Raw genomic sequence first — 19,251 nt, 5'->3', positions numbered from 1 at the left:
TCATATTCTATACCTTGTGATAAAGACTTGAATTCCATTATATGGCCCGGATTTTACGGCCCCGTTGTGGCAGGATGCGCCACAGGAGATTCAGCAGTTCAGCCAAAAGCCCAATGACTTTCAGTGGGACAGAGTGATCCCGGCAGAGGGCAGAGCTGGAAAATCCTGCCACATGTTTTACAGCCTTTAATGTCCTGTGAGCCAGTACCCACAAGTCCCTCTGTTCTTCCACAGTACTCAACCTGCTCCACTCAGAGTATAATTATTGCTTTGGTTACTGAAATATATAGTCTCCCATAGCCCAGGTACACCCTACCCTGTTGTGGATTTATCCATCCATTTAATTTGCTCCCATTGCACATATACACGCTAACATGTTGTGAGCGCGATCACATTTGGATTCCTGAGGTTTCCTGTAGAAATGCTCACCAACCCGCAAACATAATTAGGCAAAACCTCAGAACAGTCACCCATCCCAACACATCTCCACCAAGCATGGGGTAAATCTTTCAAACCTGCTCCTGAGCAGAGTCTCACGGGAGAGGGTGCACAAAGGCCAGCACTCCCAATTCAGGATGAAAGGCCTAAACAATCATGAGCACCATGATTCAGGTACATGGCCCTCCACACCCAATTTCGGAAACTTTTTCGCTCCTTAAACAATGGGGACATTTACCCCAAGATGCAGTGTGGTGGGATTTGCTTTCAGAGTAATGAGAGACCAATGTTAGGATCAGTTTTTTTATTCAACTGTGGTCGGGATGAATCTCTCCAGGAAGTTTCTGTAGGTACTGAGGCAAAGAAGGTCAAACACAGCCAAGAGGAACTGGTATGCAGAGAGCAAAGCAATCCAAAGGAATTTGGGGCTTATAAAACTAAACAAGAACAGCACTCTGGGTGTACCTACACCATATGGACAGTAACGGTTCAAGAAGGTAGCTCACCAGCACCTTCTCTTGGGCAACTAGGGATGGGCAATAAATGCTGGCCCAGCCAGCAAAGCTCACATCCGTGAATGAATAAAAATAAACATTCCAGGAGGATGTGGCATGCAAGGGGTTAAAAATCACCCATAGGAAACATGGGGGTCGGAATTGGTCTTGGGTACTGGCAAAAATGGGTCATTCAGCCGTCTGCTTTAACCTCCACCCACTTTACCTTCTGCCCACTTAACTTTCAGCCTGGTTTACCCAGTGCCTCTTTAATCCTCCGCCTATTTTATCCTTTGTTCTCTTTAGCTGCTGCCCAACTTATTCTGTTTACATTTTAGCCTCCACCTGTTTTACTTCTGCTCGGTTTACTCACCATCCGGTTTACCCTCGGCAAAGCTTATTTTACCATTGAAATTAATGGAATTCTGCCACTGCCAAGGAGCCCATGAGGTTGAAAAGTGCAGACTCACCTCCCAGCCCAGTGGCTGCACACATGATACAGTCATTTAGATAAAGTGTGTGAGTGTCTGTGGTCACTGTAATAGTCGAGAGGTTAAGGGGGTGGTCACAGTTACACTGCGTGAGGATTGGGAAGTGGTCACTGTTACAGTGTATGAAGTTTGGGGAGCGGTCAGTGTTGCAGTGTGAGAGGTTTGGGGAGTGGTCAGTGTTGCAGAGTGAGAGATTTAGGGAGTGGTCACTGTTGCAGAGTGAGAGATTTAGGGAGTGGTCACTGTTGCAGCGTGAGAGGTTTGGGGAGTGGTCAGTGTTGCAGAGTGAGAGGTTTGGGGAGTGGTCACTGTAACGCTGAGAGCTTTGGGGAGTGGTCACTGTAACAGTGAGTCAGGTTTGGGAAGTGGTCATTGTTGCATTGTGTGCGGTTTAGGGAGTTGTCACTGTTACAATGCATGAGGTTTGGGAAGTGGTCATTGTTACACTGTATGAGGTTTGGGGAGTGGGCACTTTAACTGTCTGAGAGGGTTAGGGAGTGGTCACTGTACCAGTATGTGAAAATTTGGAGGGGGAGTGGTCACTGTCACAGTGTGTGAAAACGTGGAGGGGGGTGTTACAATGGCTGAGGTTTGGGGTATGGTCACTGTTGCAGCGTGAGAGAAAGGAGTGGTCACTTTAACAGTTTCAGAGGTTTGGGAATGGCCGACATGTCACTGTAACAGTGTGAGAGGTTTGGGGTGTGGTCTCTGTTACAGCGTGAGCAGTTTAGGGAGTGGTCACTGTAACAGTGTGAAAGGTTTGGGGAGTGGTCACTGTTTCAGCGTGAGAGGTTTGGAGAGTTGGGGAGTGGTCACTGTAACAGTGTGAGCAGTTTGGAGAGTTGGATAGTGGTCACTGTAACTTTGTGAGAGCTTTGGTGAGTGGTCACTCTTAGTGTGTGAGGTTTGGGGAGAGCTCTCTGTTAGTGTGTGACATTTGGGGAATGATCACTGTTACAGTGTGTGAGGTTTGGGGAGTGGTCACTGTTACAGTGCGTGAGGTTTGGGGAATGGTCACTGTTACAGTGCATGAGGTTTGGGGAGTGGTCACTCTTACAGTGTGTGAGGTTTGGGGAGTGGTCACTGTTACAGTGCGTGAGGTTTGGGGAATGGTCACTGTTACAGTGCGTGAGGTTTGGGGAGTGGTCACTCTTACAGTGTGTGAGGTTTGGGAAGCAGTCACTCTTATAGTGTGTGAGGTTTGGGGAGTGTTCACTGTAACAGTGTGTGAGGTTAGGGAAGTGGTCACTTCATTGGTGAGATAGGATTGGGGAGTAGTCACTGTTACACGGTGAGGGGTTTCGGAAGTGGTCACTCTTACAGTCTGTGAGCTGGAGTGTGGTCACGGTTACAGTGTGTGATGTTTGGGGAGTGGTCACTGTTACAAGGTGATTGGTATCGGAAGTGGTCACTCTTGCACTGTGCAGAATTTGGGGAGTGGTCACCGTTACAGTGTATGAGGTTTGGAGAGTGGTACTGTTACAGTGTATGAGGTTTGGGGAGTGGTCACTGTTACAGTGTGAGAGGTTTGGGGAGTGGTCACTGTAACAATGTGAGAGGTTTGGTGAATGGTCACTGTTATACAGTTAAAGGTTTTGGAAGTGGTCACTCTTACAGTGTGCGAGCTGGGGAGTGGTCATGGTTACAGTGTGAGAGGTTTGGGGTATGGTCACTATAACATTGTTGAGGTTTGGGGAAAAGTCACTATTTCAGTGTGAGAAGTTTGGGGAGTGGTCACTGTTACATTGTGTGAGGTTTGGGGAAAGGTCACTGTTACAGTGTGAGAGGTTTGGGGAAAAGTCACTATTTCAGTGTGAGAAGTTTGGGGAGTGGTCACTGTTACATTGTGTGAGGTTTGGGGAAAGGTCACTGTTACAGTGTGAGAGGTTTGGGGAGTGGTCACTTTAACAATATGAGAGATTTGGAGAGTGGCAGACATGGCAGTGTAAGAGTGTGAGAGGTTTAGGAAGTGGTCACTATTACTGTCTGAGAGGTTTGTGGAGTGGTCACTGTAACAGTGTGAGAGGTTTGAGAAGTGGTCAATGTTACAGTTTGTGTGGTTTGGGGAGTGGGTGAGTGGTCACCATAACTCTGTGAGAGCTTTGGTGAGTGGTCACTCTTAGTGTGTGAGGTTTGGGGAGAGGTCACTGTTACAGCGTCTGAGGTTTGGGGAGTGATCACTGATATAGTGTGAAAGGCTTGTGCAGTGGTCACTGTAACAGTGTGAGAGGTTTGGCGAGTGGTGACTGTTACAGGGAATAAGGTTTGGGGAGTGGTCACTGTTACAGTGTGAGAGGTTTGAGAAGTGGTCAATGTTAGAGTGTGTGAGCTTTGGGCAGTGGTCACTGTTACAATGTGTGAGGTTTGGGGAGTGGGTGAGTGGTCACTATAACTCTGTGAGAGCTTTGGTGAGTGGTCACTCTTAGTGTGTGAGGTTTGGGGAGAGGTCACTGTTACAGCGTCTGAGGTTTGGGGAGTGGTCACTGATATAATGTGAAAGGCTTGTGCAGTGGTTACTGTAACAGTGTGAGAGGTTTGGCAAGTGGTGACTGTTACAGGGAATAAGGTTTGGGGAGTGGTCACTGTTACAGTGAGAGAGGTTTAGAGAGTGGTCACTGTAACAGTGTGAGAGGTTTGAGGAGCGTGGAAGTGGCCACTGTAACAGGTTGAGAGGTTTGGGGAGTGGGGGATTGTCACTGTAACATGATGAGAGCTTTGGTGAGTGGTCAATCTTACAGTGAGAGAGATTTGGTGAGTGGTCACTCTTACAGTATGTAATGTTTGTGGAGTGGTCACTGTTGCAGTGTATGAGGTTTGGGGTGTGGTCACTGTAACAGTGTGGCAGGTTTAGGGAGTGGTCATTGAAACATCGTTGAGGTTTGGGGAGAGGTCACTATTTCAGTGTGTGAGGATTGGAGTGTGGTCACTGTTACAGTGTGTTTGGGAAGTGGTCACTGTTACACGGTTAGAGGTTTCGGAAGTGGTCACTCTTACAGTGTGTGAGCTGGGGCGTGGTCACTGTTACAGTGTGTGAGGTTTAGGGAGCGGCCACTGTAACAGTGTGAGAGCTGGGGAGTGGTCACTGTAACAGTGTGTGAGGTTTGCGGAGTGGTCACTGTAACAGTGTGAGAGGTTTGGGGCGTGGTCACTGTTACAGCGTGAGCGATTTGGGGAGTGGGGGAGTGGTCACTGTAACTCTATGAGAGCTTTGGTGAGTGGTCAGTCTTAGTGTGTGACGTTTGGGGAGAGGTCACTGTTACAGCATCTGAGATTGGGGAGTGGTCACTTGTACAGTGTATGAGGGTTAGGGAGTAGTCACTCTTACAGTGTGAGAGGTTGGCGAGTGGTTACTGTTACTGTGTGAAAGGTTTCGTAAGTCGTCACTATTACAGTGTATTAGGTTTGGGGATTGGTCACTGTTACAGTGTGAGAGTTTGGGGAATGGGGGAGTGGTCACTGTAATATTGTTGAGAGGTTTGGGGGTTGGTCACTGTTACAGTGTGTGAGCTTTGGGCAGTGGTCACTGTTACAGTGTGTGAGCTTTGGGCAGTGGTCACTGTTACAGTGTGTGAGCTTTGTGGAGTGGTCACTGTAACAGTGTGAGAGGTTTGAGAAGTGGTCACTGTTACAGCGTGTGAGCTTTGGAGAGTGGTCACTGTAATAGTGTGAGCGGTTTGGAGAGTAGGGGAGTGGTCACTGTAACTCTGTGAGAGCTTTGGTGAGTGGTCACTCTTAGTGTGTGAGGTTTGCGGATTGGTCACTGTTACAGTGTATGAGGGTTGGGGAGTGGTCACTCTTACAGTGTGTGAGGTTTGGGGAGTGGTCACTCTTACAGTGAGAGAGGTTTGGCGAGTGGTCAGTGTTACAGGGAATAAGGTTTGGGGAGTGGTCACTGTAACAGCGTGAGAGGTTTGGGGAGTGTGGAAGTGGCCACTGTAACAGGTTGAGCGGTTTGGGGAGTGGTCACTGCTGCAGTGTGAGTGGTTTTGGAAGTGGGGGATTGTCACTGTAACATGATGAGAGCTTTGGTTAGTGGTCAATCTTACAGTGAGAGAGATTTGGTGAGTGGTCACTCTTACAGTGTGTAATGTTTGTGGAGTGGTCACTGTTGCAGTGTATGAGGTTTGGGGTGTGGTCACTGTAACAGTGTGGCAGGTTTAGGGAGTGGTCACTGAAACATCGTTGAGGTTTGGGGAGAGGTCACTGATATAGTGTGAAAGGCTTGTGGAGTGGTCACTGTAACAGTGTGAGAGGTTTGAGAAGTGGTCACTGTTACAGCGTGTGAGCTTTGGAGAGTGGTCACTGTAATAGCGTGAGCGGTTTGGAGAGTGGGGGAGTGGTCACTGTAACTCTGTGAGAGCTTTGGTGAGTGGTCACTCTTAGTGTGTGAGGTTTGCGGATTGGTCACTGTTACAGTGTATGAGGGTTGGGGAGTGGTCACTGTTACACAGTTAGAAGTTTCGGAAGTGGTCACTCTTACAGTGTGTGAGCTGGGGAGTGGTCACTGTTACAACGTGTGAGGTTTGCGGAGTGGTCACTGTAACAGTGTGAGAGGTTTGGGGCGTGGTCACTGTTACAGCGTGAGCAATTTGAGGAGTGGGGGAGTGGTCACTGTAACTCTATGAGAGCTTTGGTGAGTGGTCACTCTTAGTGTGTGAGGTTTGGGGAGAGGTCACTGTTACAGCTTCTGAGGTTTAGGGAAGGGTCACTGTTACAGTGTATGAGGGTTGGGGAGTGGTCACTGTTACAGTGTGAGAGTTTGGGGAATGGGGGAGTGGTCACTGTAATATTGTTGGGAGGTTTGGGGGGTGGTCACTGTTACAGTGTGTGAGGTTTGGGGAGTGGACACTAACAGTGTGAGAGATTTGGGGAAAGGTCACTGTTACAGTGTGAGAGGTTTGGGGAAAGGTCACTGTTACAGTGTGAGAGGTTTGGGGAGTGGTCACTTTAACAATATGAGAGATTTGGGGAGTGGCGGACATGGCAGTGTAAGAGTGTGAGAGGTTTAGGAAGTGGTCACTGTTGCTGTCTGAGAGGTTTGGAGAGTGGTCAGTGTTATAGGGAATGAGGTTTGGGGAGTGGTCACTGTAACAGTGTGAGAGGTTTGGGGAGTGTGGAAGTGGCCACTGTAACAGGTTGAGAGGTTTGGGGAGTGGTCACTGCTGCAGCGTGAGTGATTTGGGGAGTGGGGGATTGTCACTGTAACATGATGAGAGCTTTGGTGAGTGGCCAATCTTAAAGTGAGAGAGATTTGGTGAGTGGTCACTCTTACAGTGTGTAATGTTTGGGGAGTTGTCACTGTAACAGTGTGGGAGGTTTAGGGAGTGGTCACTGAAACATCGTTGAGGTTTGGGGAGCAGTCACTATTTCAGTGTTTGAGGATTGGAGTGTGGTCACTGTTACAGTGTGTTTGGGAAGTGGTCACTGTTACACGGTTAGAGGTTTCAGAAGTGGTCACTCTTACAGTGTGTGAGCTGGGGAGTGGTCACTCTTACAGTGAGAGAGATTTGGCGAGTGGTCAGTGTTACAGGGAATAAGGTTTGGGGAGTGGCCACTGTAACAGTGTGAGAGGTTTGGGGAGTGTGGAAGTGGCCACTGTAACAGGTTGAGAGGTTTGGGGAGTGGTCACTGCTGCAGTGTGAGTGGTTTTGGGAGTGGGGGATTGTCACTGTAACATGATGAGAGCTTTGGTGAGTGGTCAATCTTACAGTGAGAGAGATTTGGTGAGTGGTCACTCTTACAGTGTGTAATGTTTGTGGAGTGGTCACTGTTGCAGTGTATGAGGTTTGGGGTGTGGTCACTGTAACAGTGTGGCAGGTTTAGGGATTGGTCATTGAAACATCGTTGAGGTTTGGGGAGAGGTCACTATTTCAGTGTGTGAGGATTGGAGTGTGGTCACTGTTACAGTGTGTTTGGGAAGTGGTCACTGTTACACGGTTAGAGGTTTCGGAAGTGGTCACACTTACAGTGTGTGAGCTGGGGAGTGGTCACTGTTACAGTGTGTGAGGTTTTGGGAGTGGCCACTGTAACAGTGTGAGAGCTGGGGCGTGGTCACTGTTACAGCGTGTGAGGTTTGCGGAGTGGTCACTGTAACAGTGTGAGAGCTGGGGAGTGGTCACTGTTACAGTGTGTGAGGTTTGCGGAGTGGTCACTGTAACAGATTGAGAGCTTTGGTGAGCGGTCACTCTTAGTGTGTGAGGTTTGGGGAGAGGTCACTGTTACAGCGTCTGAGGTTTGGGAAGTGGTTACTCTTACTGTGTGTGAGGTTTGGGAAGTGGTCACTGTTACTGTGTGAAAGGTTTCGTAAGTCGTCACTATTACAGTATATTAGGTTTGGGGATTGGTCATTGTTACAGTGTGAGAGTTTGGGGAATGGGGAAGTGGTCACTGTAATATTGTTGAGAGGTTTGGGGGGTGGTCACTGTTACAGTGTGTGAGGTTTGGGGAGTGGTCACTGTAACAATGTGAGGTTTGGGGAGTGGTCACTGTAACAGTGTTGAGATTTAGGGAGTGGTCACTCTTGAGCGTGAGATATTTGGGGAGTGGACACTGTTACATGTTGATTGGTGTCAGAAGCGGTCACTCTTGCAATGTGTAGTGCTTGGGGAGTGGTCACATTTGCAGTGTGAGAGGTTTGGGGAGTGGTCACTTTAACAGTGTTGAGTTTTGGGGAGTGGTCACTTTAGCAGTGTTGAAGTTTGGGGAGTGGTCATTGTTGTAGTGTGTAAGGTTTGCGGAGTGGACACTGTAACAGTGTGAGAGGTTTGGGGAGTGGTCACTATTACAGCATGAGAGTTTTGGGAATTGGTCACTGTTGCAGAGTGAGGGGATTGAGGAGTGGTCACTTGGACAGTGTGTCAGGTTTGGGATGTGGTCACTGTTACAGTGTGAGAGCATTGGGGAATGGTCACTGTTACACTGTGTGAGGTAAGGGGAGTGGTCAGTGTTACAGTGTGTGTGGTTTGAGGAGTGATCACTCTTATGGTGCGTGAACTTTAGGGAGTGACCTCTGTTAATGTCTGAGAGGTATGGGGTGTGGTCACTGTTACAATGTGAGATGTTTGGGGAGTGGGGGAGTGGTCACTCTTACAGTGTGTGAGGGTTGGGTCGTGGTCACTGTTACAGTGTGAGTGGTATGGGGCGTGTGGAATTGGTCAGTGTAACAGCGTGTGAGAGTTTTGGAGAGTGGTTACGTTTATAGCGTGTGAGGTGAGGAGTGGTCACTGTTACAGTGTGAGATGATTGGGAAGTGGGGGAGTGGTCACTGTAACAGCGGGAGATGTTTGCGGCGTGGTCTATGTTACAGCGTGTGAGGTTTGGGGGGTGGTCACTGTTACCATATGAGTGGTTTGGGAAGTGAGGTAGTGAACTCTGTAACTGTGTTAGGGGTTTGGGGAGTCGTCAGTGTTACAGTGTGAGAGGTTTGGGGAGCGGGCAGTCTTACAGTGTGTGATGTTTGGTGAGTGGGGGAGTGTCTCTGTTACTGTCTGAAAGGTTTGGGGAGTGGCCACTGGTACAGTGTGAAATGTGTGGGGGGTGGTCATTGTTACAGTTTGTGAGTTTTGAGGAATGGTCACTCTTACAGTGTGTGAGGTTTGGGGAGTGCTCACTCTTATAGTGTGTGATGTTTGGGGAGTGCTCACTCTTATAGTGTGTGATGTTTGGCGAATGGTCACTGTTACAGTGCGTGCGGTTTGGGGAGCGGTCACTCTTACAGTGGCTGTGCTTTGTGGACTGGTCACTGTTACAGTGTGTGAGGTTTGGGGAGTGGTCACTGTTGCAGAGTGAGCGGATTGGGGAGTGGGGGAGTGATCACTGTAACAGTGGGAGATGTTTGTGGTGTGGTCTCTGTTAAAGTGTCTGAGCTTTGTGAAGTGGTCACTGTTACAGCGTGTGAGATTAGAGGTGTGGTCACTGTAACTGTGTGAATGGTTTGGGGAGTGGTCACTGTAACTGTGTGAGGTTTGGGCAGTGGTCAGTGTTACAGTGTGTGAGATTTGGGGAACGGTCACAGGTACAGTGTGAGAGGTTTGGGGAGTGGTCATTTTTACAGTGTCTGAGATTTGTGGAGTGGTCACTGTTACAATGTTGGAGGTTTCGGGAGTGGTCATTGTTGCAGTGTGTGAGGTTTGGGGAGTGCTCACTCTTACAGTGTGTGACGTTTGGCGAGTGGTCAGTGTTACAGTTTGTGATGTTCGGGGAATCGGGGAGTGGTCTCTGTTACTGTCTGAGAGGTTTGGGGAGTGGGCACTGTTACAGCATGAGAGGTTTGGGAAGTGGTTACTTTTACAGCATGTGTGAGGGAGTGGTCACTCTTACAGTGTGTGAGGTTTGGTGAGCGGTCAGTGTTACAGCCTGTGAGGTTTGGGAAGTGGTCACTGTTGCAGAGTGAGAGATTTGTGCGGTGGTCAGTGTTACAGTGCGTGAGGTTTGGGGTGTGTCACTGTGACAGTGTGAGAGGTTTGGGGAGTGGTCACTGTTACACTGTCTGAGGTTTGGGGAGTGGTCACTGTTATAGTGTCTGAGGTTTGGGTAGTAGTCACTGTTACATTGTGAGAGAATTGGGGAATGGTCACTGTTACACTGTGTGAGTTTTGGGGAGTGGTCACTGTTACCATGTGTGAGGTTCGGGGAGTGGTCACTGTTACAGAGTTACACTGTGTGAGGTTTGTGGAATTGTCACAGTTGCAGCGTGAAATGTTTGGGGCATGTTCACTGTAACACTGTGAGAGGTTTGGGGAGTGGGCATTTTTACAGTTGTGCAATTTGAGGAGTGGTCACTGTTACAGTGTGAGAGTTTTGTAGTGTGGTCACTGTTACAGTGTGTGTGGTTTGGCGAGTGGGGGAGAGCTTACTCTACAGTGTGAAATGTTTGGGGAGGGGTCACTGTAACACTGTGAGGTTTGGGGTGTGGTCACTGTTACAGGGTGTGAGGTTTGGGAATTGGTCACTGTGAGATTGTGAGAGGTTTGAGGAGTGGTCACTTTTACACTGTGTGAGGTTTGGTGAGTGGTCACTGTAACACTGTGTGAGGTTTGGACAGTGTTCACTGTTACAGTGCAACAGGTTTGGGGAGTGGTCACTGTTACAGTGTTTGAAAATTGGGGCCGGTGAGGTTGGTCACTGTTACAGTGTGAGATGTTTGGGGAGCGGTCACTCTTACAGTGTGTGAGGTTTGGGGAGTGGTCTCTGCTACAGTGTGAGAGGTGTGGGGAGTGGTCAGTGTTACAGTGTGTGAGGTTTGGGGAGTGCTCTCTCTTACAGTGTGTGAGGTTTGGGGAGTGGTCACTGTTACATTGTAAGAGGTTTGGGAGTGATGATGGTCACTGTTATAGGGGAAAGCAGAATTGAACTATTTATTGAAATGGCAAACCTGAGTAGAGATTGCTGGCGTTCTGCAGACTTGGGGTCCGACATTGGAAATACATCTCTGTATTTCTGGATGAGGGAGATTCCATAATCCAGGAATGACATGAAAGACTCTGCTAACTCATCTTGCTGTCAAGGAAAATAGAGCTCAGGGAAATAATTCAAAGTTCACACCAATAATTGTAAAACAACAACAGTCAAACACTCAAAATTCAGAACCATTAAAGCATGCAGATTTTCCTGTTTGGCTCTAACCTACCAGCCTCAACAGTGTCCAGGAGAAAAATATTGCTTCATAGGTAAAGGAACTTTATCTTCATTTACTCGGCCCATTAAGGTCAGTAATTTAAACACAGGATAAAAAGACATCCAGTATTTCAAGCACCAGTGTCACTAACAATGGGGCAGATACAGCATTGAATTTTGCAGAATAAAGTTCCCTCTACACTGTCCCCATCCCAGGGCAGGTACAGCACGGGGTTAGATACAGAGTAAAGCTCCCTCTACAGTGTCCCCATCAAACATTCCCAGTGCAGGTACAGTACGGGTTTAGATACAGAGTAAACCTCCCTCTACAATGTCCCATCAAACACTCCCAGGGCGGGTACAGCATGGGGTTAGATGCGGAGTAAATTTCCCTTATTTTTGTCCCAACAAAGTGTTCTATTTCCCACAGTTTCTGACTTTTCATCCAATACATTAAAGTCCTAGTCCAGGCTTCCCAGTTCTAATTGGTGCAGATGGGGCTGGAAATATGATATCGATTCATCGGGTCATTTATGGTACAGAAGGAAGCCATTCAGCCCATGGAGTTTTTGCTGGCTCTCTGTAGAGCAATCCAGTCAGTCACATTCCCCCTGCTGTAACCCTGTGGCCCTACAAGTTTATTTCCCTCAAGTACCTATTCAATTTCCTTTTGAAATCATGTCTCTGCTTCCACCACTCTCAGAGGCAGCAAGTTCCAGGTCATTACCACGTGCCATGTAAGAAAGGTTCTTCCTCGCATCCCCCTGAATCTCTTGTCCAAAAGATTAAATCTGTGCCTCCTAGCTTTTCACCATCAGCGAATGGGAGCAGCTTTTCTCTGTCTACCTTTTCTAAGCCTGGCTGCAACCTCTTCTCCCAACTCGCCCCATACCTCGGCCTGGCCCAATTTAGAATCTCTGGCTTGACAAATCCCAAACTGGAGAAGACTTTCTAGGTCAGAATAAATGAAGGAATAAGTTGCTGTAGTGAAGAGCTGGCACAGTCACGATGGGGCAACTGGCATCTTTCTATGCTGTAAACACCAACAGTTCTAATTTAGTTTTACACCTTTGATCAAGAGTATTTAAAAAAGTGTGTCAGTAACGCCATTGCTAAATCCTAGTCCCTATCTGCAGTCCCCACTTTCCAACTCTCTATCTAACCCAGTTTAGAGTCTTGATCCGTAACCCCGCCCCCCCACGAACACCCGTCTGCAATCCGTGTGTAAACCCCACAGTTTACACTTACCTTCTGTACAGCCCCAGTTTACAATCTTGATCTGTGACCACCCCGCCCCACCAAATTTACAGTCTCTGTAATCGCATCCTCCACAATTTACAGACCATACATACATCCTGCTGCTGCAGTGTGACCTGTGCCAGTCCCCACTGGTACTCAATGCTGGTGAGATGTTGGAACAGAGAGATGAAGCTGACTTCCACATATCGGTAGAGTTTGCTGTAGGCCAACCACTTGCTGTAATAAACAATCCAGAATACCAGGGTCAGAGTACAAAAGGTAATCAGCGGTAATAGCAAAGACCTGATACAAGTAAGAGTAGAGTGCCTTGGAGGAGAAATACTGTCACATTGGATAAACATTCAGCATTATAACCCCACTGTATAATAAAGAAGAAAAGAAAGAATTGCATTTGAATAGCATTTTATGACTTCAGGACATCCCAAATCTCTTCATAACCAATGAAGTACTTGTTGAAATACAGTCACTGTTGTAATGTAAGAAATGTAGCAGCCAACTTGCACACAGCAAGATCCCTTAAGCAGTAAAGAGATCATGACCAGATAATCTGTTTTAGTGATGTTGGTTGCAGGATAAGTTTTGGCCAGAAAGCTGGGGAGCACTCAAATAGTTGTTGTTCAAATAGTGTTGCGGGATGTTTTTGCATCCACCTGAGAGGGCATTCATGTCCTCGGTTTAATGACTTATCCACCTTCGGATTCAGAGGCATGTGTGCTACCCCTGAGCCACAACTGGAATTTTAAATAATAATGATAATTGCATTATTGTAACTTCAAACTGAGGGCAAACATCTTCCTAGATAGCCTAGAGTGCCCACCTGGTGTAGTATTGAACCATAAGTCCCTGGTTTGAACCTCAGTTCTCACTCAGGTGGCTTATTTCATCCAGGGTTCCTGGTTCTGATCTCTGTCCAGAGGCATGACAACCCCTCCCCATTTCCCTTCTTCCCTAGCTGGATGTCAGGTGAGATCAGCATCAAAGTCCCTTTTCTAGCCTCACATGTGAAGAATGACCATTTGAGCAAGGTACTCAGGATCAACCAGAACCCAGAGATCTGCGCCACAGTGAGGGAAAGGAAGAAAACTATCTGACAGGCAGGTTGTCCTCCCAGTGATGGGCATGTTTCTACCAGACCATACCCAGCTCCATCTCCATCTTTTTATAGGAATCAGGTACTCACGCCAGGTCTTGCTGGAAGGGTGAGAGGTCATTCTGTGTGGCGTGAAGCGACAGTATGGTGGTGGCTGGTGTGCTGAGCTCCATTTCAACTTGGATACCCTCAGGCTACAAAGTAATCAGAGAACAGTCACATCAAGCTACCTGGTGCGGTGAGTTAAATTCTTAGAAATAGGATGAATTTTAATTAAACAATATAATTTCTATAATCCCAACATGGAGGATTTGGAAATAGGACATCATTTCCAGATTGGCATCCAGTGTTGACAATGAGCAGCTCCAGATAAGACCTCCGACAGGTGTGATAGGATTAGCATTTGTTCAACTCTGCCTTTCATCTCACCCTCAAGAGAGAACCCCTATCTTCTAAGCCCAATTCTGAACCAGAATGAAGATTTACACGTCCCACATTGGCCCTGATTGGGGCCTGTCTGAGTGAGTTGGGTGCTATCTTCTAAATAGTTTTCTGCTCTAGATCTACATCCATTTAGAACACAAGAATATGAAAATTAGCAGCAGAAGCAGGCCATTCAGCCCCTCGAGCCTGCTCCCCTATTCAATAAATCATGACTGATCTGATTGTGGCCTCAACTCCGCTTTCCTGCCTGTCCCCCATAACCCTTCACTTGTTGATCAAAAATCTATCTAACTCAGCTTTGAATATATTCAATGACTCAGCCTTCACTGCTCCTTGGGGAAGAAAATTCCACATACTAACGGCCCTCTGAGAAAATAAAATTCTCTTCATCTCAGTCTTAAATAGAAGACCCTTAATTTTTAAACTGTGTCCCCTAGTTTTAGACCCCCACACAAGGGGAAACGTCCTCTCAGTATCCATTCTGCCAGGTCCCATCAGAATCTTATGTGTTTCAATAAGATCAACTCTCATACATAATGAGGCTTGACTGACAACCATTACTCATACATAATGTATGGACCCAACATTTGTTTCATGCCCTTGTTCTGAAATTTATCAGGAATATGGGAGCTGTGCCAGGTCTGCTGCATTGAGCTTTTTGGATTTTCTTGTAGCCTCATCAGCAAAAAGTCCCTGTGATTGGATTCTTAGCCTGTCACATCAGGAGTGGGAAATGATGCTCATTTGAGGAGGGACTGTGAGTGCAGTGAAACCAATGAGGAAATTAATTAAATGAGTTTCATAAATAAGACAAGCTTAATCTCTCAGGGTCAAAGTTCTGGATGAAACTCAATTCCCACATATTGCTCATTCTGGTCAAGAGATCTGAGCCCTAGACCACAAAACTCAACTCAGCACAGGGCCCAATATTTATAATATATCCCTGATACCACAGATTGACTTTTCCTAATCCATCTTTAACCAATCACACATATCTCTACCTGATAACACTTTACTGCCCATTCACAGATCCTCTGTTAACTTATCACTATCCAATCATAGGGCGGAATTGTCCCAGATTTGCACTGTGCGGTAGCGGGTGGGATGTCTTACCTGCCAGCCGCAATGGCAGCTTTTCACGCCGTATCGTCCCAAACCTGCCGCATTAATTATACATTCCCAGGATACACCCCATTTCGATAGCGGGCGGGCTCTGATTCACCTGCCGCGCCATCACCTCGTTGCTTCATCACACCAGGCACCACATTTAAACTACAACTGTGCTCAGTGCTTCCAGCCCAGGACTGCAGCAAAGAAGACATGGCCCCGAGAGGCAAGGAGACTGCAGCCCTCAAGCACCTTTTGGACACCTTGGAGGCCTGCTGGAATGTCATCTACCCCCGCTCTGGTCACAGGAGGGGCAGTTACATTGCCACTCCAGCTTGGTAGGCGATGGCAGTGATGATCAATGCCAACATTGTACAGAAGAGATTAGCCATCCAATGCAGCTAGAGGATGAATGATTTCATCAGTGCAGCCAGGGTATGGCAACCATCTCATCACTCTAAACTCTCACACTCAAGCCCGTCACACACTCACTGGCATCTCACTCACTGCCAGCTCAAGAGACATCACCACCCATTCTCACATACCCTCACATGTCCATCTGGCCTCATCTCCTCTGGAGACTGCCTCCTCAGCCTTCACCACCTTGAAGCCACAAGCACAGGTCAACTTGTGCCTCCACACACACCCTGAGATACCCTCCTTTCCCAATACAGCCCTCGCCCTGCTGCCTCTTCCCTTGCCTGAGGCAACTTCTCCCTCTTCCCCAAGCAAGTCTTAGCCCTGCAGCCATTGAAAAGCCACCCACATATGGCTGATCTGGTAGGTAGAGACCTGCCCGTGAGTGATGTAGTGCTGTCTGTGAAGCTTGGCACTGATGACTTGAGTACTGAACGAAGCAAGGTGGGCAAACAAACCTTGAAGTCCCAAGCGAAGTTCAGCCCGCCAAGTGCATGCCTTGTATATGCTGTTGTGAAACATGTTGGCATGTTTTCCTGCCGACGTGGGCGGACGATCCAGTGGAGGGGGGATGAGTCTGGAGGACTGGCCTTATAATGATATGCTGATGTATTACAATGAGGTTCCCAATGTCCGATGGCAGGGAACACGGCCCACCATTGATGAGTGGAGCGGACAATCGCAAACTGTTTTCACAACGTCGTGAAACCAAATTTTGGCCTTCTCGCCATATTGTCCACTCATGCCATTGAACACGCCTGATGCCAGTGGGCATGGAAAATCCCAGCCATAGACTTCTGATAACACCTCACTATCCAATCACAAACCCTCTGATTACCCAATCATTTGGACTCTCATAACGCCTACCCATCCATCCTCTACTGTGCCAGATACCACAATCTGTCTACACACAACATTCCAATTCATATCACCTACTAGCCTAACTCCACGATAACTCACCCCCATCCCACTCCCTCTGATATAACCCACCCCATCCCACTCTCTCCAATATTACACACCCTCATCCCACTGTCTCTAATATAACCTACCTCATCCCACTCTCTCTGATATAGCCCACCCTCATCCCACTCTCTCTGATATAACCCACCCTCACCCCACTCTCTCCAATATAACCCACCCCCATCCCACTCTCTCTGATATAACCCACCTCATCCCACTTTCTCTGATATAACCCATCCCATCCCACTCTCTCTGATATTACACACCCTCATCCCAATCCCTCTGATATAACCCACCTTCATCCCACTCTCTCTGATATAACCCACCCTCATTCCACTCTCTCCGATATAACCCACCCTCACCCCACTCTCTCCAATATAACCCACCCCCATCCCACTCTCTCTGATATTACCCACCCCATTCCACTCTCTCTGATATAACCCACCCCATCCCACTCTCTCTGATATGACACACCCTCATCCCAATCCCTCCGATATAACCCACCCTCATCCCACTCCCTCCGATATAACCCACCCTCATCCCACTATCTCTGATATAACCCACCTCATCCCATTCACTCTGATATAACCCGCCCCATCCCACTCTCTCCAATATTACACACCCTCATCCCACTCTCTGATATAACCCACCCTCATTCCACTCTCCGTTGTAACCCACCCTCATCCCATCTCTCCGATATTACACACTCCCATCCCACTCTCTCCGATATAAGCCACACCATCCCACTCTCTCTAATATAATCCACCCTCATTGCACTCTCTCCAAAAATGGCCAGCCCCCATCACCCCATTCTCTCCGATAATACCCATCAATTTCCTCCAACCTGTTCCATTGCCAGCCAAGCTTATCTGACCCACAATCCCAAATGTTCTTACCTGCTTCTGCACCCTATCATACTGTACAAACTGCTGCAGCAGACTGCGATGGATCCGAAACACTGGCTCTTGTTTGCTGAGTGTGGTATCCCTCTGTGAACAGAAACATAAAGGATAAATCCTCCTCCTATTAAACACTGGAGTAAATTGTACAGGCTCCACTATGTTTGACTCATTAAAATGGACAGAAACCCCTGAGGAGTGTGCTCCAGCTAGCTGAGGATAAATTCCTCTTCTGGGAGTATGCTTTTGTAGGATTTAGCATAGTTCCTCCTCCTACTCAATAACACACAGTATTTTGTATATGGCATGATTTGTACTATCAGTACCTTTTCATGGATAAGTTTCAGCTGTAGGTGACACTTCCCTCGATCAGGGTAGGTCTCAGTACAAGGTTCCAGAGAATACCATTTATCTTCAGGAGTGTAGGGCAGGTCCTGCAATATATATGGCGAAACATAAGAGAGCACAGAACAAAGCAAAGACCACTCCACACATCAAATCCACACTCTGTATACCCTACCAACCTCCTGCATAATCCAACCACACTCTATCACACTCCAGAGACTTGAGTCTATAATCCAGACTGACTCTCCAGTGCAGTACTGAGGGATTGCTGCATTGAGGGAGTGCTGCAATGTTGAAGATGCTGACTTTCTGTTGAAATGCTAAAATTGAGGCCTGCACTGCTTAATCAGGTGGACATGGAAGATCCACTGTATGATTAAAAGAGTAAAAGAATTCTGTTGTTCTGGCTGGAATACCTCAACCCTCAACCAACAGCATCAAAGAACAGATTAGCCTCAGCAGGTAAAACAAGAAATCTTAATGTGTTTCAAGAAGGAACTGGACCAGTTCTAATTAACAAATTTGTTTCAGTGTTATTAGAAATGCAGATACTGTAGGTCGAGGGGCTAGATGGACTGAAGGTCTGCTTTCTGAAACTATTAATATCAAAGTAATTTTCCACTGAAGTCATTTTCCTTTAAGTATACCTGTATTTCATTGGCTGTAAAACACTTTGAGAAGACTGGTAGATGTGAAAAATGCTATATAAATGCAAGTATTTTTTATATAACATTCCATACGTACTGGTTCATTGAATCCTTCACTGTGTGAAAAGGTTGCACCCTGTGTATAAGGACCAGAAGCTCCCAAATGTCATCATCAAGCAGTGCTACATTTACTGATCGGGCCTAATGCACTGAGCAGCAGTACAACTGCATCTGGTGGGTCTGGTCCAGTATGTGGTGGGGGGGAGTGGGGGGAGGAGGAGAATCAGCCCAAGCAGTGTCCTCGTGATTGTGCCTCTTGATGTAAAGCATATCTGTGTTAATGTTTGATGGAGGCTCAGTTGTGAAGCCCTTCCAGGTCACATAGTCTTCCAAATTTTACTGTCTAGGTCACAGATAAATAATGACAACTTGAGTGACCTGCTGAATGACATCCTGGATCTCTGGATCTGAGTCCCAAACAGCATCAATACCTTCAGGAAAGCGAAAAACTGGAGAAGGATGCATCACTGACATATGGGGCAGGAATCCATTGAAGGGGGCAGTTGAAAAGGACCAGGTCAACTATCCCCTCTGTTCCTGCTCTGTGGGGCTCATAACACCACCCTTCCTGGCAGGGATGAAATATCTACCTAAGTAAAGTGGAAGTTACATATGTGTTTGGAAATCTAGGTCCTATTACGTCACTAGGTCTCCGATTGCCTATTAACCCTGATCTGATCGGGGCTCCTTTCCCTCAACTGGAAGCTGCTTTGAAGACTGAAGAAGCCGTAAAAGGTTAAACCTCTGGGACCCATAAGGAAAGTCTTGGCCTCTGCTGCCCAGGCTCCTCCCCCACAATCTTCTCACCCTGACACCTGACACTTAATTTCCAGTGAACGGGGCAGGGGTGCAGGGAGGGGGAGCAGCTGCATTTTTCCAGCCGTTTCATGTGAGCAGCTGGTCAGCATGTGTAAATTAGCCCATGAGGTACGATAGACCTTCTTTCAGATTGATGCCCTCAGAAGGAGACAGGCCTGGTGCTTT

The 19,251-nt window shown here is 47.4% G+C and overlaps 1 protein-coding gene across 3 annotated transcripts in view; it reads right to left on the bottom strand.

Annotated features, from left to right (window-relative positions):
• unc13d (unc-13 homolog D (C. elegans)) overlaps positions 1–19,251 on the bottom strand; it is a 154,842-nt gene that overhangs the window by 59,761 nt on the left and 75,830 nt on the right. For all 3 annotated transcript variants that reach the window (XM_078570834.1, XM_078570836.1, XM_078570835.1), the window contains 5 exons: positions 17,542–17,649; positions 17,213–17,305; positions 13,479–13,582; positions 12,391–12,514; positions 10,797–10,921 (listed from right to left, as the gene is read on the bottom strand). In XM_078570834.1, the coding sequence (XP_078426960.1) occupies positions 10,797–10,921; positions 12,391–12,514; positions 13,479–13,582; positions 17,213–17,305; positions 17,542–17,649 (554 nt within the window). The remainder of the gene's footprint in view (positions 1–10,796; positions 10,922–12,390; positions 12,515–13,478; positions 13,583–17,212; positions 17,306–17,541; positions 17,650–19,251) is intronic.

The sequence above is a fragment of the Cetorhinus maximus genome, chromosome 24, assembly GCF_964194155.1.
Source record: "Cetorhinus maximus chromosome 24, sCetMax3.hap1.1, whole genome shotgun sequence".
Taxonomy (NCBI): domain Eukaryota; kingdom Metazoa; phylum Chordata; class Chondrichthyes; order Lamniformes; family Cetorhinidae; genus Cetorhinus; species Cetorhinus maximus.
This window is presented reverse-complemented; position numbering and strand designations above follow the sequence as displayed.